A 25,705-nucleotide genomic window follows, 5' to 3' on the forward strand; every position below is an offset into this window, starting at 1 on the left:
CTTAGATTGCATGACTGAAGAATCATGGTGAACCCCCTAGAATTGGTTACCTAGACAGACTTAATTAAGGCTGACATTTTCCATCTCCCTGTGGAGATCGACCCTACTTGCTGCTAGCTTCTGTTAGTTGTATCTAGGTATTTATTTTTGGTACCTGACGACGGTATCAGGGGCTATGATGAAGGAGAGTGCGGTGGTGAAAACTCACGAGAGACAATTATGCTCATTAGGTTTAGGGCGTGTTTGTTTGATTGAATCAGAGAAGTTGGGAATTTTAATTTTTTGATAAAAAAAATATGGATGACGGTTTAATGACTTAACCGTCTTGAATTTGATAAAGAGGACGGTTAAATTGACCAACCGTACTTGTTGCTTTTTCAAAGAGGACGGGTCTTTTTTTAACCGTGCTAAACATGTGATCATTTAAAGGCGCCAAAATTAAGGCGGGTGGGCTTGTAAGCTCAATTGCTAAACAAACAATTAAGGGTTACGTGATGTTTTTTTACCCAACTTGGTCACGTGAGATGATTGGTGAAAGATGTTTAGTACGTATAGACTTGGTGTCATTGCATGAGTTTCGAATAGGTGCAGTACCTAATTGAGAGAGAAGTTGACCAAGAAAATTCTATTCATTGTCTCAAATTCTACATCCCATCCAACTGTAAACCTGAAACTAGTATAAATATACAGCATGTCATCCATGTTGATGGAAAAGAGGGGAGACAAAAAGTACCAAGTACGAGAAACATGTAGGGCGTATTATTGTCAAAAAAAAGAAACATGTAGGGCGTAGCGTAAATAACCTGAGAGATTTAATACCAAATCCAGATATTCAATACTCAGATAAATCATCCGTCTCAAATATACTATTCCAATTTCAAATCAAACCACATATATTAAATAGTCTCAGTTTCCATATAAGCGCATAAGACAGCATAAGAGCCCTTAATTTACGACAAAGTCGAAATTCATTCATAGTCAACATCTAAATAGGCCTAAGGGTACCAGAATCAAATAAGTTTTCTTTACTCTTTCTTTAATTTAATTCTTTTATTTTGTCTTTTATTTATTTTCTCTATTTATTGTATTGACTAACCTAGTTAATTTGTTCTTAGACCATCCCCAAGCAAGGTCAATTGCTTGGTCATGACCTTGCTTGGTCATGGTTAATCACATAATTAGCAATGTTAATGTGTGACCAAAGGTGGTCAATTTGTGACCAAAAACAAGAAATGGTCAATTTGTGACCAAGGTTGATAAAAAAAGATGTCAAATTGACCTCCTTATATGTCAATTTCCTATTTGTTGAACAATTATAAAACAATAAAAAAAAAAGTACTCTACTCTATTTGTACTTCCCCTGCTAGTTTCAACTCAACAACTCCACTGCTTCTCTTCAATTCTACACTGCTCTTTCCACTACTCTTCTTCAATTCACAGTTAAACTTCTACTCTTTATTTACTTCTCAAATTTCCAAATCCAAACCTACCAACAATAAAAGCACATTAATTAACTTTTATTTTTGAAATTAAAACAAGTCTATAAAAAGAGAACTTCTGCAGTCAAAATTTACACAGTCAAAATTTTTTGACTCACAAAAAAATTATTTACGGTAAAAAAAATTCCACATCTTAAAATTTTCCAAAGTTTTTTACTAACAAAAACATTAATCACAGTACAAAAAATTACAAACACATCTCAAATTTTCCAAAAAAAGTTATGGATTTAAATGAACATGATATTTCAAATTATGGCACCGATGATTATTTATCTCCAAACAATTCAACTTTCGATTTAAACCAAAGTACTCCATCTTTTACCGAATTATTATCGGGTAGCCAGTCAAGCCAAAAACTTGATATTTTTGGAAATCCGATGTTGTTGTCTCGACTCTCGACTAGCGATTTTTTAGCGGAAACCCCTATTTATTGTGCAACTAAATCCAAAAAACCACCACCCAAAAAAAATCACACCAATTTTAAAAATGACGGAAAAAATTGGACCGATAAAGAGGACGAAGTTCTTATGTCCGCTTGGATTTTATCTAGCACCCACTCAATAGTGGGCAAAAACCAAAAATATATCACAATGTGGAATTCGGTTTACGAATTATATGAACAAACTCGTAAGGAATATCATAATGATGCTGAAATTGGCATTAGGAGTCTTGAGGGAATGAGAAATCGTTATAAACGACTCAAATTTCTAGTCAACAAATGGGTTGGTTGCTACTCTAAGGTTGTTAATCGTCCACCGGCAAGCGGTACTAACATAGAAGACGACATACAATTAGCTCAAAAATTGTTTCGTAGTGAGAATAGAAACAAAGAATTTGTTGAGTTTCATGTTTACAATACAATCATGAGTAAGCATACAAAATGGAAGTTACAAAAAAATCCAATCGATGTTGGTGAGAACATTAGTTGGTCGGGTTCAAAAAGGTCAAGGCCGGAAATGGATTCTAGCCCAGCAAGTGTCAATGTCCCTACACCGTCTAGTGTTAATGTCTCGACCCCATCTAGTTTAAATGTCGAGGGTTACAAACGACCCGAATGAAGGGAGGCAGCGAAGAAGAAAAGGCAGGGTAAAGCTCCTATGACCGAGTCCGACTCGGTGTTTAGTCCGGGTGATATCTCAGTTATGGAAGGAAATAGACTATCAACAAAAGAGCAAGTTGAGTTTCGACAAAAAGAATGGTCTTGATTTTAAAATCGAAGAACTACGAATTCAAGGCCGGAAAACTGAAAACGAGATGATTTGGCTAAACACATTGCTCTTGAAACAAAATTTATACACAAAAGATCAAGAAATGAAGGATATGCTAATGGACAAATATATGTCCCAAATGTAATTATTTCTGTTTTAATTTAAGTTTTTAATGCTATGTTTAATTATGAATCTTCGATTTTAAGTGAACTACAGATTTAATCACAAACAAGAACAACAAAATCATGAATCTTAAAACTAATCTACGGATGAACATACAAATTAATCGCAAAACGAGATTTTAATCGCACAAAACGAGATTTTAATCGCAAACTAGAACAGCACAAAACGAGATTTTAATCGCAAACTAGAACAACAAGATTTAAGATGAACAAACAAACCAGATTTTAATCGCAAATTACGGATGAACATACAAATTAATCCTATTAATCTTAACAGCACAAAACCAGCAGTTTATTAAATCTTAACAACACAAAACAATTAATCTACGGATAAACAACGAGATCGTGTCCATACCAGCATGTTGGGCAAACGGAATGTATAGATCGTCTGTGGAGATCGTAGATGGAGATTAATCATGTATAGATCGCCTGTGAAGATCGTCTGTGGAGATTAATCGTGTATAGAAGCAACAGATTAATCGTGTATAGAAGGAGGAGATTAATCGTGTATGAAGGAGACGCAGATTAATCGTGTATGAAGGAGGAGATTAATCGTGTATGAAGGAGATTAATCGTGTATAGAAGGTTGAGATTGAAGAGAATATTGATGATATTGAAGATCGGCTGTTTTGAAGAGAATATTGATGATATTTTGAGATTGAAGAGAATATCCGTCTGTGGAAAAGATAGAGATTGAAGATAAGATAAGATATGATTGTCTGTGAAAATGACTCGATTTTTATTAATTGGTTACTCGGAATTAGACAAGCTACTCGGTTGTTATTAATTAGTTACTCGGAATTAGACAAGTTACTCGGTTGTTATTAATTAGTTACTCGGAATTAGACAAGTTAATCGGTTTTTATTACTCGGTTTTTATTAATTGGTTTTTATTTTAATTATATTTCAAAATAATTATATTGTAGCATTTGGATTTAATATTTCAAAATAAAACCTTCAATTAATTATAACCGTTAGATCAAAATATAGCCGTTGGAATAATGATAACCGTTGGATCGAATATAGCCGTTGGATCGAATATGACCGTTGGATCGAATATAGCCGTTGGATTAAAATAGGCTTTCCGATGAAGAATGGGAAGCCGAAGCCGATGAACGATCTGAGTCTATACAAAACCTTATAACCCAACGTATTTATGAATACGTCAATAGAAGAGTACGTCAACCAACTCCTTCCGCAAGACGTCCTCGGAGAAACATCGAGAGGAATCGCGAAGAAGGTCACAACCAGTTGTACAACGACTACTTTATGAACCCGGTCTATCCATCTGAGCTATTTCGCCGCAGATTTCGCATGTGCAAGCATGTATTCATGCGATTAGTTGATGCTCTATCATCCAGTGATCGTGTTTTCTAACAAAGACAAGGTGGTAATGGGAGGCCTAGTTTCTCACCATTACAGAGATGCACGGCTGTTATAAGAGTTCTAGCATATGGTACGTCAACTTATTCATTAGATGAATATTTGCGTATGAGCGATATAGCTATAAGAGATTCTCTCAAGTCGTTCGTAGAAGGTGTGATACTCAACTTTGGGAACGAGTATCTACGTAGACCCAATCCTGGCGACTTAACTAGATTACTCCATATGGGCCAGGTACGTGGATTTCCTGGTATGTTGGGTAGCATTGATTGTGAAGAGTTAAGAACGATTTAACACCTAAGAGGGGGAGGGGGTGAATTAGGTGTACCTTTTTAAAAATTTTATTCTTAACTTGGTTAATTAGTTAACTTAAGTAAAGAATATTGAAGTACAAGACTTGAAAAACTTAATTGAATGTAAGTTCACAAGAGGTACAGCAGTTCTATGTCACGGTATAGGTGACTGTGACACAGAACTTGATTAGGTACATGCGAGAAATAGCAAAGTGGAAGAACGTAAAAGTAAATGAACAAACAAACGACATTTTAAAAATTGGTTCAGCCTCTACTCCGAGGCCTACGTCCAACCGTTATTTTATTGCTTGTTTAGAAATTTACTCAAACTTACTAAACCCCTTACAATGAAAATAACTCGCCAACCTACTCCGGTTGCACTCAAACTTAAAGCTACTCCGCTTCAAGAGTTTATGGGTTCTATCTCAAGGTGTTACAGAATCTTGAATCTCAAGAGTTCACTTAAATAAACATGGAGATTACAATGAAGATCTAACACGAGAATCATGGAACAAACTCATCATGTCACAGTACAGCGAACTGATACTTGGAGGTTTTACAGCTTTTTTCGAAAACAATTTTGAAGACTTAAAATCAGAAAAAACGTTTTGCAAATACTTGAAGAACAAAGCTTTCAATGCACAAATGATTTGCAAGGTTTTTACAATAAATGCTTTGGAAGTCTTAAGAAATAAATGTGACTAAGACACTCTATTTATAGTGGATTTAGTCTTAGGTAAGTACACTTAGAAAAATTAAATCCAATATTAAAATGATAGCTTTGAGTGATGGTAAGTGTTAGACTTGTAGGCTTGGGGCTTAAGAAATCAGAAAACTTAAGCTTCTACACTCAACATGTGACAATTTACCAAAATGGCAAAAAGCTTTTCTTACTTTAGAAGTTTGACAAGTCTTTTTTGCCATTTTAGTAAAAGGTGTTTGCACAAATCTAGAGGCTTAGACAAGTGGGCTTGTGACTCCAAAATTTCAGATTGTTTTCAAGCTTTTGAAAATTCAAATGTTTAAGGTTTAAAGTTTTCTAAGTTTTGACACTTTAAAAACATTTGGACGAAAACTCCTCCGTATGATAGTACCAGAAACCACGGTACAGCGTACCGTTGCATGGTTTTGCCATTACTTGACTTAAATGAGAATGTTACACTTACTCTTACATATATCGACTAAGGCTTTGGAAAGTATCATTGTCTTGACTTCCTTGATTGGCTTGATCATCTTGAATCATTGTTGAAAGTCCATTTGATTGCTTCATTCACTAATTATTTCAACTAAGAGCAAACAATCAAATAACAAGGGGACTTGGCATCATCAATCTAATGTGTTCTAACAAATTCCCCCTTTGATGATGACAAGTCCAAACATGTGTGATATTCCCCCTTAGCCCATGGTTAGTCGGTCTTTGGTCAATTTCAACATTAACATAATTAATAAACATGATCAAGGTAGTCGAAAGGTGCAACATGCTTGGCCAAAGTAAAACATCTAATCATGGAAGCTAAGACATAATTAAGGTGGACGTTAGCCTAAGAGTTAGAAGATCATACATGGCATAATTAAACTATTTCCCCCTCTTGACATCGTCAAAGGAGGAGAAAACATGTTCAAAAGGCAAGCAACACGATTAAAACACACGCAAATAGTTCAAGCAAGAAAAAAACAAACAACCGAAGGTGCAAAAGAGTGTCTTAAAACAAACAAAGAGCCAAAGTTCAAGAGGAGAGACGGGTTAAAGAGGCATGAGTTTAGGAGGCATTCTGAAGACGTTCAAGAAGATCTTCATTCATAGTGCGAAGATCACCAACTTCATCCCTCAACTTGCCCTGTTCTTTGACCAGCCGATTCACAATCCCAAGGAGCTCATCCAACTTTGCTAGTACCACACCCATTTCAACGGTAGAACCCACTGTAGAACCCGACTGATTCTTCCTTTCCAATTTGCCATTCTTAATCTCCAAGTTCATCCGAGAAAGAAGGCCCGGTGTCATTTCATCACTCAATTTCTCAATCGCAGGGCTGCCCTTCAACACTAACCCCTCCCTCATGAAAATGATCGAGAGCCACATACCATAAGGAACCACGGCATTTTTGTCAAAGTTGCCACTTTGGAACTCAGTGGACATCTCAAGAATTAGGTGAAACATAAGACGGGGAAGGTTAATGGGTTTGTGCTTGACAATGTGATGAATCAGGAGCATGTCAAGGAGAGAACATCTCCCACGGCTATTGTTGGAAGGGACAAGGTTACGAAAAACCAGGTTAAAGATGAACCGGATGGGTGCGGTTAATTCAAAGGCATATATGTTGGTAGAGCCATCATCATCATGAGGTCGAAGAACCTTCATAACCTGGGTAGAGGTAACCTCATCAACTTCACCCCAATCACGTTTGGGGAAGGAGGTAAGCCCGACATTACAAATATCAAGATGAGCAGCAAGTTGGTTGATGGTTAGGACAAAGAGTTTCTGATTGATAAAGGCTGAGAGAGTTCCAGATTCAACATCTACCTTGACTGTTGCATAGAATTGGATGATTTCGGACAAATACATGGGGCTATATTTGTCCAACAAATTCACCCAACCCTGTGCATACATGGCCTCTTTGAAATATTTAAAAGCAGGAGAGGTGTCATACCAAGATTTCTTATAACGCCGTCCACTGTGGAAGCAACAAAGCAGCATACCGTGGCATATCTTGAAGATCTCCTCCGGGAGATCGAGAGAATTGAGATGGTTGAGGATATCATTCTTGAATGATTCGGCATAAGGAGCAATAACAAGATCCATGCATGTGTTGAGAGGCACCTTCTCCTCAATGATCTCATCCTCATTTATGCTCGGTAAATCCCGTTGATAACGAGCCCTTTTGGGTGCTTTTGATTTTGATCCGGATCCCCTTTTTCTTTGAGTAACCTTGGGTTTTGGAGGGGATGCCTCCGGGGTCACATCCTCGTCATCATCACCAAATATTTCAAGCATCTTTCTTTTGGACCGGGTTCGTGATGCGGGTTTTGAGAATAATGGGTCAAGCCCATCATCAAACACCACTGTGGCATCATCACGATCTTCAACATCAACAACTTCATAATCGATTTTTTCAGCATTGGAACCGATTTCCCTTTCAACAGTGGAGGCCTCCGTTGCATCAATCTAACTCCTCTTATCCTTCTCTAAAGTGTCACTCACCAAATCCTTTAAGAGCACATCATCATCATTGTTTTCAACTACAACATCACTATCCTCCTTCCTTTCCTTTCCTTTCGAATCTCTTTCATTTTTCTCATCTAATTTTTCTTTTTCTCCTTCTGATTTCTCTTCACCTTCTTTTTCTTTGTTCCCCTCTAATTTTTCTTCGCTTTCTTTTGATTGCTCTTCATCTCTCTCTGATTTTTCCTCAATTTCTGATTTTTCTTTACTATCATTTTCCTCCTTTGATTTCTCACTACCAAGTTCCCCCTCTTTAATCTCACTTGATTGTTCTTCCTTTTCATTGGTTTTGGCAACCTCATTTGATTTCTGAATTTCTTCAACATTTTTGTTTGCCTTAGAACCGGAGTTCTCTTCATCGGTCTCAATATCCACTTCAGCATCAAGTTGGAGAGAAATAGGAGGATTCCTACTTCTTCCTCCTCTGCCACGACCACCGCCCCTTTTGGCGCTTGTCTTCTTTCGTGCAACGATTGGTTTGGCGATGAGCGAGACGATTTCATCCGGTTTTGCGGCGGTTTTGGGAGCCATCTTTTTCTTGGCAATGAATTTTGGATTGAAGGTATTTCTGAGTTGAAGTAATTCTTTTGAAAGTCTTGGAGGCATTTTAAGAGAGAGGAGAAAAAGGGAGGTTAATGGCGGTTTTGGGAATCCGAAAAAGGTGAGGGTTGGTTGTTTATTTAGTGGGTAATAGGAAGCATTAGTGGAAACATGGATATAAATGATGGGTTGGTGTAATTAATCTAGGTGAAGGGACGGTTGAGTGTTGATGGAGTGAGGCTAGGGTGTAGGTTTTTAGGAGTGATGGGACATAAAGTAATTTTGGAAGCTCAATGCAAAAACAACTCAAGTGCACTCATACGGTTGTCAGTTACATTTGTTCGACATTTGCATGCATTCTACCATATTAACTAACATTTAATTGCATGTAAATCCTCCTTCTAATCAATCATTGGAAAGACGTAATTTAATTTAGCGGTATGTCACCTAATAAACCAATTTCCGACCGAAGTCTTTCGAATTGTTCTCTTTCTAACGGTTTTGTAAGAATGTCCGCAATTTGATTTTCCGTTTTACAAAAGCTTAAACAGATATGACCTTTCTCAACTTGATCACGTAGAAAATGATGTCGTATGTCGATGTGTTTAGTTCGTGAGTGTTGTATAGGATTCTTTGATATATTAATTGCACTAGTGTTGTCGCAAAAAATAGGGGTAGTCTCGAAAGTAAGGCCATAATCATGCAATTGTTGACGTACCCAAAGAATTTGTGCACAACATAGAGCGGCACTCACATATTCGCTTTCGGCCGTGGACAATGCAACGGTGTTTTGTTTCTTCGAAGCCCATGAAATGAGACATGGTCCTAGGAAAGTAGCAATGCCCGAGGTGCTTTTCCTATCCAATGTATCACCGGCATAGTCCGCATCCGAAAAACCTCGATATACCTTTACACTAATGCTCTTACCGTTTTCGTCTTTGTCAAGCTTGACTTTAGACACCATTGGTGTAGGCATAGGATTAGAATTAGTCAACCCAAACTTACTTAGCATTTCTTTTAAGTACTTTTGTTGATGAATCATCGTTCCATTCTCACATTGTTTGATTTGAAGACCAAGAAAGAATCCAAGTTCTCCCATCATACTCATTTCAAATTCCGAAGTCATCAAATCAGAAAAGTACTTATAAAGAACATTGTTAGTTGCACCAAAAATAATGTCATCGACATATACTTGCACAAGCAACAGTTCATCTCCTTGTGACTTGATAAACAACGTTTTATCCACAGACCCACGTATGAAACCATTTTCCAATAGAAACTTTGAAAGCCTATCATACCAAGCCCTAGGAGCCTGTTTTAAACCATAGAGTGCTTTATCTAGTTTAAAAACGTGGTTGGGAAACTCGTTGTTTATAAAGCCCGGAGGTTGTTCAACAAACACTTCTTCATCAAGGTATCCATTTAAAAATGCGGTTTTGACATCCATTTGAAAAAGCTTTATACCTTGAAAAGACGCAAAAGCTACAAGCATTCGTATGGCTTCAAGCCTAGTTACCGGTGCAAAGGTTTCATCGTAATCAATTCCTTCTTGTTGGTTAAAACCTTGCACCACTAGTCCAGCTTTATTCCTTATGATTTCTCCAACATCATCTAGCTTATTGAAAGACCCACCGTGTACCAATTACGATCGTTGGGAGGGCCTAGGGACAAGATGCCATACCTTGTTCCTTTCAAATTGCTCCAATTCCTCTTGCATTGCAATCATCCAAAGCATTCATCGATCAAGGCTACTTGTGACATGGTCAGTTCGATTTTTGAGATGAAGGCATTGTGTGCACAGAAATTTTGAAGCGATGATCTGGTTTTTATTCCGGAGGTTAGGTCACTTTGGTTAAGTTTGATAAGGGATGTGAGCTTTGGTGTTTCCATTTCTTGGGGATAAGTGAGTTAGAAGATTCGGTTTGTTCGTCTGCAACAGTAGAGGGGACTGTTGCATGAGGAATGTTTGAAGGAGGTGATTGTGGTTCGTTTATGATTAGATTGGGCTGTTCTTCACCATCCTTGTTCCCCCTGGATGAGGTAGCATCATCTTGTATAGGAGGACGATTAGTTCCCCCTGAATTTTGCACATCCTCCTCATGCAACAGTGGCTCCAACTGTTGCTCAGCTTCTTCTACCACTTGATCCATTTCATGTCGTATCATACCAATCTCAAAATCATCATCATATTCATCATCCTCATCATCAACCTGTGTGTTTGACACAAAAAGACTAGATTCGTCAAATATTACAGAACGCTTTCTTCCATTTTCATAGTCCTTTTGTTATAGACTTTATATGCTTTACTATGATCGGAATAACCAACAAAAACTCCTTCATCACTACGAGCATCAAATTTGCCAAGGTTGTCTTTTCCATTATTGTGCACAAAGCATTTACTACCAAAGCATTTTAAATGTGAAAGATTAGGTTTTCTTCCTCGTAGTAGTTCATAGGGAGTTTTCTCAATGATTTTTCTAATCATGACACGGTTGTAAATATAACAAGATGTGTTTATGGCTTCGGCCCAAAAGTTCTTGGGAACCTTAGAGCTAATGAGCATGGTCCGAGCCATATTTTCAAGAGTTCGATTCATTCGTTCCACAACCCCATTCTGTTGTGGGGTTCTTGCGGCCGAAAATTTATGACTAACACCATACTCATTACAATAGGACTCAAATGACGAGTTCTCAAACTCGGTTCCATGATCGGATCTTAATGAGACAAGTTTATATCCAAATTTGTTTTGAACCTTTTTGACCCAAATTAAGAACTCATCAAATGTTTGATCCTTAGAACTTAAGAAGAGAAGCCAAACAAATCTTGTGAAGTCATCTACAATGACACAAATAAAACGACTTCCACCTCTACTCACAACTCGCATGGGACCACATAAATCAATATGAATGAGTTCAAGAGGTAAGGAGGTGCTAACAACCTTTTTGGATTTAAAAGAGCACTTAACTTGTTTTCCTTTAATACAATCATCGCATAGTGATTTAAATTCAAATTTAATGTTAGGAATGCCGTCAACTAGATCAAGTTTCTTAAGGGTGTTAAGTGTCTTAGCATTTACATGACCAAGTCGTTTGTGCCAAAGCCAAGGGTCGTTCTTTTGAACACTCATGCATGATAGTGATTGACCCGACAATGCATACAAGTTAGTCATATAGACGTCTTTAACACGTTTACCTTCAAGTATGAGTTCTCTAGTTTTACCATTGATGATTCTACATTCACTAGCAAGAAATTAAACAATATTACCTCGATCACAAAGTTGTGAAATGCTCAAGAGATTGTGTTTCAAACCTTTGACAAGCAACACTTTGTCCACGCATAATGACTTTGACTTACCAACTTTTCCAATACCAATGATTTCACCCTTTTTGTTATCGCCAAAAGTCACCATGCCACCATCGTAGGCTTCTAGCGAGAGGAATTGGTTTTCATCTCCCGTCATGTGACGAGAGCATCCACTGTCTAAGTACCAATTGCTGCTGCCCCTCACTAATGCCTATAAGAAATCAAACATTTAGTTTAGGAACCCAAACAAGTTTGGGCTCCTTCTTGACAACGACCTTTTTGACTTCATCTTTCTTTATCCACACTTGTTTAGCATTCTTAGTGTTTCTTTCTAAGTCACGGACTCTTTTGTCACAACCATTAAACTCATGACCTGTTTTGCCACAATAGTTACAAATGATGTACTCGGAAGACCAAAGATACTTTCTTCTTCGGAAGTCAGTTTGACTTGGATCCTGGTTTCGAGTGCAACAGTGTGTGCTCTTGTTGCATTTGAAACCAAGTCCAAAGATTCTTTGCAAATTTTTCATATTCTTGTGATTGTTTTAAGAGAAACTCCAAAACATTCTGACTTCCTTCCCATTTTAAGTAGAACATGTTAGCCTCATCTAGCTCTTTAGTTAATGTTTCGATTTTAGCAAGATGATTAAGATTCAATTTACCTAAATTGTCGAAAGCTTGTTTTGCAAGTCTTGCTTCATCACTAAGTAACATTCCAATTTGTTCCAATTGTTTATTATCCCTTTGACACAATTTGAGGTCAGCTAGAAGAGTTTCACGTTCCTTAGTTAAAGAAGACACTAATTTCGAGAGAGTATCTATTTCTTTTCTTGAATCAGATGCCACAGTAGAGACCTCTGTGGCATGAGTCTGTCACTCTTTTAACATCTCAATTTGAGCAAGAAGGTCATCATTTAATTTTTGAGCTCGTTCTAAGGCACTTTTGACATGACTAGACTCATCATTTAACATTTCAGCAATCTTAACAAGATCATATTTTTCGTTGTGACAAGTAGCTAAGTCAATCAAAAGTTGGTCACGTTCTTGTTTTAGTGATGACACATTTCCTTTAGAACTGGATGCAACAGTACAAGGATCTGTTGCACTGGTTTCATCAACTTTGTTGGCTAAAAACAAGTTTTGTTTTCGAAGTTTTTTTATTTCTTTCTCAAGACCCAACATGGAACTAGGTTGATCATTCTCATTTAGACTTTCTTTAAGGACTACATTTTCCTCAGCTATGTCCTCAATTTCGATTTGCATAGCTTCCAACTTATTAGTTTGGACACGACATTTATCTATGAATTGATCTAGGAGGAGACAAACTTTGTCTTTAGAGAAAGATCGAACCTTTTTCTTGAGCTTAATTACCTCATGGTCTGAATCAGAGTCTGAATCCACAGAGTGAGCCATAAGACACTTGATGTCTTCTTTCTTTGATGATTTGGAAGAATTTTTTGAGGAACTAGACGAGATGCTAAGTTTGGCGTCTAATTCATCCTCAAGGACATCGTCCTCTTCAGAATCAGACATGCCCCAAATAGCAGTCATTACCTTGTTTTTGTAATCACGTTTTGCAAAGTCACGTTTTTCCTTAGATTTGATATCGTTCCACTTTGGTCATTCTTTGATTTGGTGACCTTTGTCACCACATTTAAAGCAACCAACAGTGGAGTTAGATCTTCTCTTAGGAAAACGGCGTTTACTAGAGTTGTTGCTATACCTTTGAGAGTTTCGACCATTGATCATGCCAACAATGTTTTTAGTGAACATTGCAAACTCATCATCTTCATCCTCCTCATCACTTAAGAGAGCATTAAGAGCGAGTCCTTTCCCTTTAGAGCTTTCACTAGAACGCTTCATGAGAGTTAACTCATGAGCCATAAGTGAGCCCATAAGTTCATCAAGGGTGAGCAATGAAAGGTCCTTAGCTTCCTCAATAGCCGTAACCTTCGGTTGCCACTTTTCAGTTAGGCTACGAAGGATTTTACGGACTAAATCCTCGGATTGAAAACTCCTACCTAAACTCTTAAGGTCATTGACAATACTAGAAAAACGTGAAGACAAACTATTAATTGACTCATCTCGGTCCATATTGAACATCTCATATTGTTGCATGAGAAGATCAATACGATATTTTTTGACTTGTGACGTTCCCTTATAGGCAAGGTTTAGGGTGTCCCAAATCTCTTTGGCCGAAGCACATCCAGATATACGATTAATCTCTTGGTCACCGATCCCATATTGAAGAATGGACATGGCCTTAGAGTTTTTCTCGATTTTCTTATAGTTGGCCTCAACATACTTATCCTCACTTTTCAAGGAGCTAGTGCCATCAGCATTAGTCACTTCGATTTTGAGGGGACCCTTTTGAATGATTAACCAACATTCATAGTCCGCACTTTTGACAAAGTGCTCCATGCGATGTTTCCACCAGGCATAGTTTTCTCCCTTGAAAATGGGATACTTAGTGTGTTTTGAATCGTCCATAACTACAGGATCAACTCTTTGGATTTAACCAATATCAAGAGCACAAGTCTCTGATACCAATTGAAGAGTTAAGAACGATTTAACACCTAAGAGGGGGAGGGGGTGAATTAGGTGTACCTTTTTAAAAATTTTATTCTTAACTTGGTTAATTAGATAACTTAAGTAAAGAATATTGAAGTACAAGACTTGAAAAACTTAATTGAATGTAAGTTCACAAGAGGTAATGAAGATTCTATGTCACGGTATAGGTGACGTGACACGAGAACTTGATTAGGTACATGCGAGAAATAGCAAAGTGGAAGAACGTAAAAGTAAATGAACAAACAAACGACATTTTAAAAATTGGTTCAGCCTCTACTCCGAGGCCTACGTCCAACCGTTATTTTATTGCTTGTTTAGAAATTTACTCAAACTTACTAAACCCCTTACAATGAAAATAACTCGCCAACCTACTCCGGTTGCACTCAAACTTAAAGCTACTCCGCTTCAAGAGTTTATGGGTTCTATCTCAAGGTGTTACAGAATCTTGAATCTCAAGAGTTCCCTTAAATGAACATGGAGATTACAATGAAGATCTAACACGAGAATCATGGAACAAACTCATCTTGTCACGATCTGAACCGATACTTGGAGGTTTTACTGACTTTTTCAAAACAATTTTGAAGACTTAAAATCGGAAAAACGTTTTGCAAATACTTGAAGAACAAAGCTTTCAATGCACAAATGATTTGCAAGGTTTTTACAATAAATGCTTTGGAAGTCTTAAGAAATAAATGTGACTAAGACACTCTATTTATAGTGGATTTAGTCTTAGGTAAGTACACTTAGAAAAATTAAATCCAATATTAAAATGATAGCTTTGAGTGATGGTAAGTGTTAGACTTGTAGGCTTGGGGCTTAAGAAATCAGAAAACTTAAGCTTCTACACTCAACATGTGACAATTTACCAAAATGGCAAAAAGCTTTTCTTACTTTAGAAGTTTGACAAGTCTTTTTTGCCATTTTAGTAAAAGGTGTTTGCACAAATCTAGAGGCTTAGACAAGTGGGCTTGTGACTCCAAAATTTCAGATTGTTTTCAAGCTTTTGAAAATTCAAATGTTTAAGGTTTAAAGTTTTCTAAGTTTTGACACTTTAAAAACATTTGGACGAAAACTCCTCCGTATGATAGTACCAGAAACCACGGTACAGCGTACCGTTGCATGGTTTTGCCATTACTTGACTTAAATGAGAATGTTACACTTACTCTTACATATATCGACTAAGGCTTTGGAAAGTATCATTGTCTTGACTTCCTTGATTGGCTTGATCATCTTGAATCATTGTTGAAAGTCCATTTGATTGCTTCATTCACTAATTATTTCAACTAAGAGCAAACAATCAAATAACAAGGGGACTTGGCATCATCAATCTAATGTGTTCTAACAGATTGCATGCATTGGGAATGGAAAAACTGTCCAACATCATTAGCAGGACAATATGGTGGGAGAAGCGGGAAGCCAACAATTGTTTTAGAAGCTGTCGCATCGTATGATTTATGGATATGGCATGCTTTCTTCGGTACACTAGGTTCGCTCAATGATACTAACGTTCTTCAATGTTCTCCATTATTTCATGAATTGTTAGAAGAATCTGCGCCAGCTGTTAATTTCACAGTTAATGGTACGGAATATAATATGGGATATTATCTTGCTGATGGTATATATCCGGGTTGGGCAACATTTGTTAAATCAATTAATGCTCCTCAAATTCAAAAGCATCGGTTATTTGCAGCTCGACAAGAGAGTTGTCGAAAAGATGTGGAGCGTGCTTTCGGTGTCCTACAAGCTCGATTTGCGTTTATCAAACGCCCTTGTCTTATTTGGGATCCAGTTATGATGGGGAAGGTTCTCATGGCTTGTATTATTATGCATAATATGATAGTTGAAGATGAACGAGAAACTTATCTTAACTATGAAAGAATCATCGAAGAATTTAAGGAAGATAATCCGAGTTCAGCTACTGATGACCAGTATGAATATCATCGTCGTAGAAGGTCGACGCAAGAACGATTCGTAGAAATTCATGGCGAGATTCGTGATCATGCCACTCATAACGCTTTGAAAAATGATCTTATTGAGCATATTTGGGAAAACTTTCGTAACTAGAATTTGCTTTTAATGCATTTTATAATTTCGTAGTATTTAATGTTTTTTAATTTAATGTTTTTTTTTAATTATGTATGCGGTATTTTATATGTTGAATCATGTTTTTCAATTTTATTTTTTTTAATTGTTAATGAGATCGTCTAATTACTTTTCAAAATTATAACGTTATTTAATTATTATTTTTTCGTAAAGTGTTAGGATAAATAATGTGGAAAATGATATTCACAATAATAGATAAATAATATATTTATAAGTAATAGATAAATAATATATTTATAAAATGTTTGGATAAATAATTGTAAAAGTAAGAGAGAGAAAAGTGGGATAGAGAATGTGGAAAATGATTGGGAATGTTGTAAAGTGGATAATGATTGGGTTGATGACCTAGGTCGTGACCTTCTGCTTGGGAGGGTGATAATGGGTCAAGGTTAATAATGTGGGATTAAGAGTAAAATCGGGTCGTGACCTAGTTAGCGTGACCTTTGCTTGAGGATGATCTTATAAATAATTTGTATATCTTTTGTATAAAATTATTTTATAACCTTTCTTATCGCTAAATTTCGTCAAAATATATAATATTATAAATAAATAGTAGAGACCACTAGTTTGATGGGCGGTCCGTGTGTCTAACACCTTCCCTGACCGTACATTTAGTGACCTGGCAATACGGGTCAACGAGTCGGGTCAGTTCGGGTTTCTCATTGATTTCGGGTTAAATCGGGCCGGGACGGGTCATTTCGGGTTTCGGGTCTGTTTCGGGTCAGTTGGTCGGGTCAGTTCCGGGTCAAGTGGGTCGGGTTGTTTCGGGTCGGGTCATTCGGGTCAATGAATAATAGAGAAATTGTCATTTCAAATCTTTTTGGTTCAATTAGAGTTCTATTTTGTCGGGTCATTTTCAGGTTTGATGGTTTCGGATCGGGTCATTTTCGGGTCAGGCCAGAGCTCGGGTCATGTTCGGGTCGGGTCGGATCAATTCGGGTTTTCGGGTCACATTCGGGTGATGTAGTTCGGGTCAGCCTTTTCGGGTCGGGTCAATCAGGTCGGGTTGCTTTTGCCAGGTCTAACCTTTACCCTCGAATCCGCAATCTGTTGTTCAGACTGGAGTGACGAATCAGTCTCCATACCAGGGATCAAAAGGGCTTTTCCGTTAAACTTATTTTTGTATGTTTTTTTATAAAACTTACTAGCGACTCCTCCTATTATTATTTATTTCAAAAAAGGAGATTTTTTCAGGGATCACAGTGGCGACTCCGCTGGGACTTATTAAGAGGGTAAGACTCGAAATTTAATTATAATATTGTATATTTGATGTTCTTTAATTTGTAGTAAATATGACTAATAAGGGTGTATTTGTCATAGTATGAACTATTTTCACGTCTGTTTAGAAAAAGAAGCTTTATAAAAAACACTAAAACCCAGCTTAACTGCGTAATTATTCTCTGGTCTCTGAATTTGAGCGCAAGATGGATATTGATCATTTCTTTTACGTATGTATCTATACTCATGCCTTAGCTTTTGTTTTTGTTTTTGTTTTTGCACTTCTTTCCAGTCTTTGTTTGTACAAGACAAAAAAAGGTGTAGGCTCCCTGTAAGCCATCTTAAGCTACCACAATTTCACCCTCGGTAAATTACGTTGTATACTTAGAAGGTTCACTCGGCCGACTAGCCCTTACACGTATTTTTCACCTGATGACGTCGTGTTTTGGCAACTCGTTTGGTCCATTCGACTGGATGAGCACAAAAGCGAGAGATACCCTCGAATATTTTAATGTTGTGAGTACCCAATTTCCAACCCGTAAAATTAACCATAGAACCCGTAAATCCTTAGAACGCGTACAGTGAGTATAAGCATAGCAGCATGCATTCCATATCCATAAGTTAGTCAAACAAAATTCTATTCTCATACATGTAAGGTCATAAGGCTTTTGTTGTGTACATAGTCATATCACAATGAGTCAAATAAACACTAGGAGTTTGGGGTCAGTATAAATAGTCGGTACGTAGTTATCAGTTATCACACATCATTTGCACGTAGTGTTTTCATAGTTGCGTATAAAATCATATACTTGCGTTCTAGTTTCATATGCATCATTATTTTGTCTAAGCAATCATTAGATACTTATCTACATTCCTCTAAATTAGCCATCACTTCCGTTAGTCATCATACATATCACTTTAAAAAAAAATTGTTTCTTTCTTGTGAAAAATAGGGGTCTTATTCAATTTTTTTTATTTCCTTTCTTTGATTTTTTTTTTTTAGTATTCGAAAAAAAAAATTCATTTGTAATCCATTATAAAAGTCTATATGTGTCGTCTTATACATCGAGTCTTTTCATCAATTTCGGAACAGTTTTCCCAACTTTTCTTTGCAAGGCTCTGTCACACTAGTTTCATTATACTAGTCCATTGTTTGTATTAGACAGTTATGTATCTTATCATAATATTTGATGTATTATCTTATGTATCTTTTAGTTACCTAGTTTGTAGCTATTAGATCTTAACATATCTTTGACTAGGGTTTTAGGGCTTGCCTTGTATGCTTAGTATAAGAACATTGTAATCGTTTGTTTTTCATATACAGAATACATATAACATATTCCCATCTTCATCCTCTTTATAGCTTTTCATGGTATCGAGAGCAATCCTGGTACCTTCACAATAACACGACAGCCACATAACGATGACAGGAGGACCAAAATCTGGAGACGGAAAAGGCGCAACAGGCGAGAATAGTGGCGGAGGAAAGGACACTATTCCTATGTCGTCTCCTCTGTATCTTCACCCATCCGATAGCCCAAGTTTGTCACTCACCCAAATCAAATTTGATGGTGAGAATTATGACATATGGGCAGATGCGGTAAAGAATGGACTCGATGCTAAAAACAAATTAGAATTCATCGAGGGTAAAATCAAACAACCTGTCATCAAAGAAAATGGAGAAGGGAGTCTCGAGGCTGTCGCATGGAGGCAATGTAATGCCATGATCAAGGCATGGCTTAGGAATGTAATAGATCAAAAATTACATCCTAGTATCACTTTTTCAGGCACCGTGTCCGAAATTTGGGAAGAATTGAGGGAGCGATTCTCGGCTGGAAATGCACCTAGAGTTCACCAATTGAAGAATGAACTAAACGAGTGCAAACAGGGGAATCGTTCCGTAGTAGAATACTACACCCAATTGAAGACCATTTGGGACGAATTGGCAAATTATAGCCGTGTACCCAAGTGCACTTGTGGAGCAGGAGCGATGCTACTCAAGGAGCGAGAAGAAGAGAAAGTCCATCAATTTTTGATGGGACTAAACACGAATCAGATGGAATCATTCGCACTAATCTTCTAATGGAAGATGAAATCACGACCCTCAATCGTGCCTACTCTTTGATACTCGAGAGAAAAGGCACAAAGCCGTGACTCGCATCAAAGAAGAAAAGACGGAAGTTGCTATGGCTGTAAAGAACAATTCCACTTCATGGGGCAGAGGACGGGGCAATATCAGTCCAGAAGAGGAAGAAGTAGAACCTGTTCGATGCACGTATTGCAAGAAATGGTACCATGAAGAGGAGAATTGTTATGAGAAGCATGGCTATCCGGAAGAGGCGGAGGAAGAGGACGGCGAGGAGGTCGTGGAAGAGGGCGTTCGGGAGGCGTGGACAGGAACTCAATTCCAAGCAAACGCGATTGCCGACATCGAATGCAAATGCAAGCGCCGACAAAACAGGGAGGGTGATAATCATCCACCGATGAAATTGTGCGGTGAGAAGCCTTTTGAGCAGTTCAAATAACAGTGAAAAACTATCAGGTATGAAATTTAATAAATATGATTGGTTACTTGATAGTGGTGCTTCACATCACATGACGGGAAAACGTGAGTTGCTCGATAAAATATGGCGCGGTGCACCATCGACAGTAGGATTGCCAGACGGAAGTGAAGTTGTTGCACAGGAGCATGGAAGTGTGACACTGTCGAAAAATTTTGTGCTTCAAGACGTCCTATATGTTCCCTCTTTAACTTGCGATTTAATTTCCGTACAACAACTTATTAAAGAAAATAGGCTGCGTAGTAACGTTTTATTCGACTATTGTGATATACGGGACCAATCTTGAAGAAGACGATTGGACAGGGTGAGCATGTGAATGGGGTTTATTATTTCAAGTCGAATTGTGAAACGATTCTTTGCAGCAAAGGAAGACGTGAAGGACGTTCATTTGTGGCATTAACGACTCGGACATCCGTCACATGGCGTTTTATCTAATTTTTCTTCATTAATTGGTAGTAAGTTATTTTGGAATTCCAAGCATGTTTGTGACTCTTGTTGTCGCGCAAAACAAACACGGTCTGTTTTTCATACCAATAATAAGAGAAGTGACGAACTTTTCAAATTAATTCATTGTGATATTTGGGGCCCTTATCGCACTCATAGTCTTCTTGGAGCGCACTATTTTTTGACCATAGTAGATGATTGTAGTCGGGGTGTCTGGGTCTATCTCATGAAAGATCGAGGTGAAGTTGGTGAATTGATGATAAATTTTATTAAAATGACAAAAACTCAATTCAACAAAGAAGTAAAAATAGTACAAAGTGATAACGGTACGGAATTTCTTTCAGGACCGTTAAAAATATTTTACAAGGAACATGGGATAGTTTTTCGGACTAGCACCATAGATACCCCGCAACAAAATGGTCGAGTGGAAAGGAAGCATAGACATTTACTCGAGAAAGCAAGAGCTTTGCGTTTTGAGGCCAATTTACCAATAGAATTTTGGGGTGATTGTGTTTTATCCGCTGCATATTTAATTAATCGAACACCGACTAAAATATTGGATGGAAAAACACCCTATGAGGTTCTATATGGTGAACAGCCTAGTCTTAATAATCTACGAGTAATTGGGAGTCTTTGCTATGCCCATAATAAAGACCGGACAAAGGATAAATTTGGGGAACGAGGAAGACGATGTGTCCTATTAGGTTACCCAAGCACACAAAAGGGATGGAGAGTGCATGATGTAGCTGATAAGAAAACATTTGTGTCTCGGGATGTACTCTTTTATGAACACATTTTCCCATACAAAGAAGGTCAGAACACGGTTTCCAACCTAGTCCCAAATGCACAAATAACACCCCCTGACGACGAAATCTTCGACCATACAAACATCGAAATCGAAAATGTTACAAGCAGGGGGAGTAATGACGAGGAGTTTAACGAGGTTGACAGGGGGAGAAATCATGAGGAGCTCGAAATTGGTGAACCGAGTGAGCAAGCTACTGGGCAAAGAATAAATAATGGAGATGATGAACCACAAATGGGACGTGGAGCAAGAACAAAGCTTCCACCATATTGGCAATCAGATTACGTTTGCAAATCGACTCGAATTTTAAACCCCACGAAGCAAGCTCACCAAGTCAGTTCGAAATCTCCGAAGAAAGGTACGCGTTATCCCATAGCTAATTACGTTACTACTAGCTGTTTTTCTTCTTCCCACAGGAAATTTCTAGCTGCTATCGATGCTATTAAAGAGCCAACGAATTATATGGAGGCCGTCAAGAATTCGAATTGGAGAGAAGCCATGAGAAAGGAAATCGATGCATTGGAGAATAATGGGACATGGAAGATAGTTGATCTACCGGAAGGCAAACGACCCATAGGATGCAAATGGGTGTTCAAAGTTAAGTATAAGGCTGATGGTTCGGTGGAACGATACAAGGCACGCTTAGTTGCTCAAGGATTCACCCAAGTTGAAGGGATAGATTACCACGAGACATATGCTCCGGTGGCGAAAATGACGAGTGTACGTTGCTTGCTTGCCGTAGCAGTAACAAAGGGATGGTTCATTGCTCAAATGGATGTAAACAATGCATTTCTCCATGGCGATTTACATGAAGATGCATACATGAAGTTGCGCGAGGATTCCACACGAAAAATCCAGACAAGGTATGCAAATTGATGAAGTCTTTATACGGTTTGAAGCAAGCGTCACGAAATTGGTTCGCTAAACTGACCGAGTCTTTGATTAAATATGGGTTCGTGCAATCCCAAGCTGATCATTCGCTGTTTACCTATAATAAGAACGACACTTTCATAGGAATTTTGATATACGTCGACGATATGATTATGGTAAGCAACAACGAAGGAGCTTGTACCCGTTTTAAATCATTCCTAGACAAACGATTCGGAATTAAAGATTTGGGTCGTCTCAAGTACTTCCTGGGTATAGAGGTTGCAAGCGGACCGAGAGGATTGTTCCTTAGTCAACGTAAATATGCTCTGGAAATTATCAAGGAGACGGGAATGCTAGGAGCCAAACCGGTCAATACACCAATTTTGCAAAATCACAAGTTGGCATTGGCAGAAGGTTATGTGCTTAGAGATGCAATGAAGTACAGACGATTAGTGGGTCGGTTGGTATATTTGACTATTACTCGACCCGACTTGGTATACGCGGTACATATTTTGTCTCAATTTGTGCACGAACCGCGTAAGGAACATTGGGAGGCTGCCCTACGTTTGGTAAGGTATTTGAAAAAGGACCCAAATAAAGGGATAGTCATGGACAAGTCATCGAGCCTCCAATTGTCGGGTTATTCGGATTCAGATTATGCGAGTTGTCCAATGACCAGGAGATCATTAAGTGGTTACTTCGTATCGTTGGGAAATAGTCCCGTCTCTTGGAAGGCTAAAAAGCAGGGAACAGTGGCTAAGTCGACGGCTGAAGCGGAGTATCGAGCAATGGCTGGTGTGACAAGTGAATTAATTTGGATAAAGTCTTTTTTAGCATCACTTGGTGTTATGCATACACAGCCAATGCAACTTTACTGTGATAATCAAGCGGCTCTTCAAATAGCGAAAAATCCGGTCTTCCATGATAGGACTAAGCATATAGAAATTGATTGTCATTTCATACGACAGCATTTAATCAATAAAACAATCAGTACGGCATATGTGAGGAACAAGGAACAAATTGCGGACCTTTTCACGAAAGCCCTTGGAGGAGAACAGTTTATTAAGCTACAACGCAAGTTGGGCATCACTTTGTCGAGTGCTCCAACTTGAGGGGGAGTATTAGACAGTTATGTATCTTATCATAATATTTGATGTATTATCTTATGTATCTTTTAGTTACCTAGTTTGTAGCTATTAGATCTTAACATATCTTTGACTAGGGTTTTAGGGCTTGCCTTGTATGCTTAGTATAAGAACATTGTAATCGTTTGTTTTTCATATACAGAATACATATAACATATTCCCATCTTCATCCTCTTTATAGCTTTTCAGTTTGCAAACCATGAAAAATTGAATAAAAAAAGGTCCAACAAAATTAAACCAATCCCCCCAACAAAAGTGACTGTCCATGGATTGCACTTAGAACGCCGAAATTTACACCTCACTTAAGAGTTAGTGTTGTGACGCAGAATAGCCATTAGGTTTCAGTTGATCGTTTGATAGGAATTGTTAGGACAATTCAAGTCCTCTTTGAGTTAAATAAATAATAAAAAAGCATATTTCATTTTTATTAGTCACTTCTTTTACTTTTTACCCTTAATTAGTAGAATAGACTCGAAATGCTTTACGGCGTATCTCTTTAGTGTAGATCAATTGACCTCATAAAGTCAGCCTAAACGAGGACGTGCATTTGACCATCTTTTCCATCTTTGTGGTGTGATAATTCCTTTATCGCCGTGTCTCTAGCTAGGTGACCTTTAGATTTGAAGATTACATCTTTCTACCTGATTCGTTAATTTTCCATATTTCAAATGACTACTAGATTCGTCAATTTCCTAAATGAGCACAAATTACTTTCTACCAAATTTGTTAATTTCCATATCTCAAATGACTAATTGATGAGCACAATCTCATATGATCAGCCATTTCGCCAAATATTGTCATCCATTTCCATTGATGCTAAAAACGAACTAGCTCAAAAATATTCAAACCATATTCTTAGTACATCCGTGCCAAAACATAACAAATAAGACACGGAAGCGCGAACTCCATGCTATTAAAACAAGAGAGGTGATCACTAGTCCCTTAAAATGAACTTAAGATGTGAGTCCAAGTACCAATACAAGCTCAAAAATACTCACACCAAAGGCTCTCACAAGTCAACAAAATTTTCAGTCAAAGTTGCAATCAACTCTAGTGTCAAAAGTCTCAAAAGGTCAAAGACAAAAAATATGATCTCTAATACATACAAATCCCGTGACAAAAGTCTCAAAAAGTCAAAGACAAAAACAGATAATCTCAAATAGATACAAATTCAGTCTCAAAATTTCAGAACACAAAAATTTCCAGTCCAAGTTGCAATTAAAATTGCAGAGTAGTCATTTTTCACTTCTCAAAAATTTGCAATCAAATTGCAGAGTAGTCACTTTTATTCATTTCTCAAACGAGTCAATCCGCAGTTACATTGTCTGCATTCCTCTTAGGACGATCCTTTCATTCATTTAGGTGAGTGAGAGAGGCGCACAGGTCTCCAGTGTCTTCTAACACTATAGAACCTTCTACTTCACTCCATTTATCGCCCTCGTTTAGCATCTATGACTTCGGGAGATGTACACTCAATTTATACGGTCATAAAAGTATTTTGTTTCTATGGTATTAGTTTTGTGTAATTGGCAGAGCTTGTTATTGTAAAGAGGGCAGAACTCATCAAATATAACTCAAATTCACATGTCAAATAAAAATGATTTATATTCTCCATACCAAAGATATTTCCAGAGTATCAGTGTCCAGTCTTTTTACTTGGATCACATTTGGGTCAGACCCCATCTTTTTCAGAAAAAAAAAACTTTTCTTTCAATACTCAATTCAAATGTTTTCATAAAAAAATCAAGTTTTGCATTCATCACATGCATCATATCTAGGACATGCATTTGCATTTTAAATGTCATATTTGTCACTAACTCCTCCAGTTTTGTTACTCATCTTCCAGATTCATCTAAAGTGGGGACTTCTCATAAAGTTTCATTTTTCTCGTAAAATAAAATTTTGCGAATTTCAAAATCAATGCTTACGAAAAATTCCAATTTAATCTTTTTGCGAAATAAAATTTTGCAATTTTCCAGCCCTTTTCGTTAAATAAAATTTTGCGATCTAGCTTTTTTTAAAAAAAATAAAATTTTCAAATCAATTGGTCGACAGGCCCTGACATGCATTTGAGTTCTTAAAATAAAATTTTCTGAACTTACCTTTTTGCGAAATAAAATTTTGCAAATTTCAAATTACTTGGTCGGCGGGCCCTAACACGTTTTCTGAGTTCTTAAAATAAAATTTTCTGAACTTGCTTCTTTTCGAAATAAAATTTTGCAATTTTCAAATTGTTCGGCAGACCCTGACATACATTTTGAGTTCTTAAAATAAAATTTTATGAATTGCCTTTTTTCGCGAAATAAAATTTTGCAATTTTCACGTCAATTGGTCGACAGGCCCTGACATGCATCTGAGT

The 25,705-nt window shown here is 37.5% G+C and overlaps 1 protein-coding gene across 1 annotated transcript; it reads left to right on the plus strand.

Moving 5' to 3' along the window:
- The first annotated feature begins 15,550 nt into the window (after positions 1-15,550).
- Positions 15,551-16,264, plus strand: LOC141631945 (uncharacterized). The gene has a single exon (XM_074444546.1). The coding sequence runs from the start codon at positions 15,551-15,553 to the stop codon at positions 16,262-16,264; it is 714 nt and encodes a 237-aa protein (XP_074300647.1).
- Positions 16,265-25,705: the final 9,441 nt, after the last annotated feature.

Source organism: Silene latifolia, chromosome Y (genome assembly GCF_048544455.1).
Source record: "Silene latifolia isolate original U9 population chromosome Y, ASM4854445v1, whole genome shotgun sequence".
NCBI lineage: Eukaryota > Viridiplantae > Streptophyta > Magnoliopsida > Caryophyllales > Caryophyllaceae > Silene > Silene latifolia.

Coding starts and splice junctions, on each gene's coding strand:
- LOC141631945 (XM_074444546.1), top strand. CDS start 15,551: ATGCATTGGGAATGGAAAAACTGTCCAACATCATTAGCAGGACAATAT.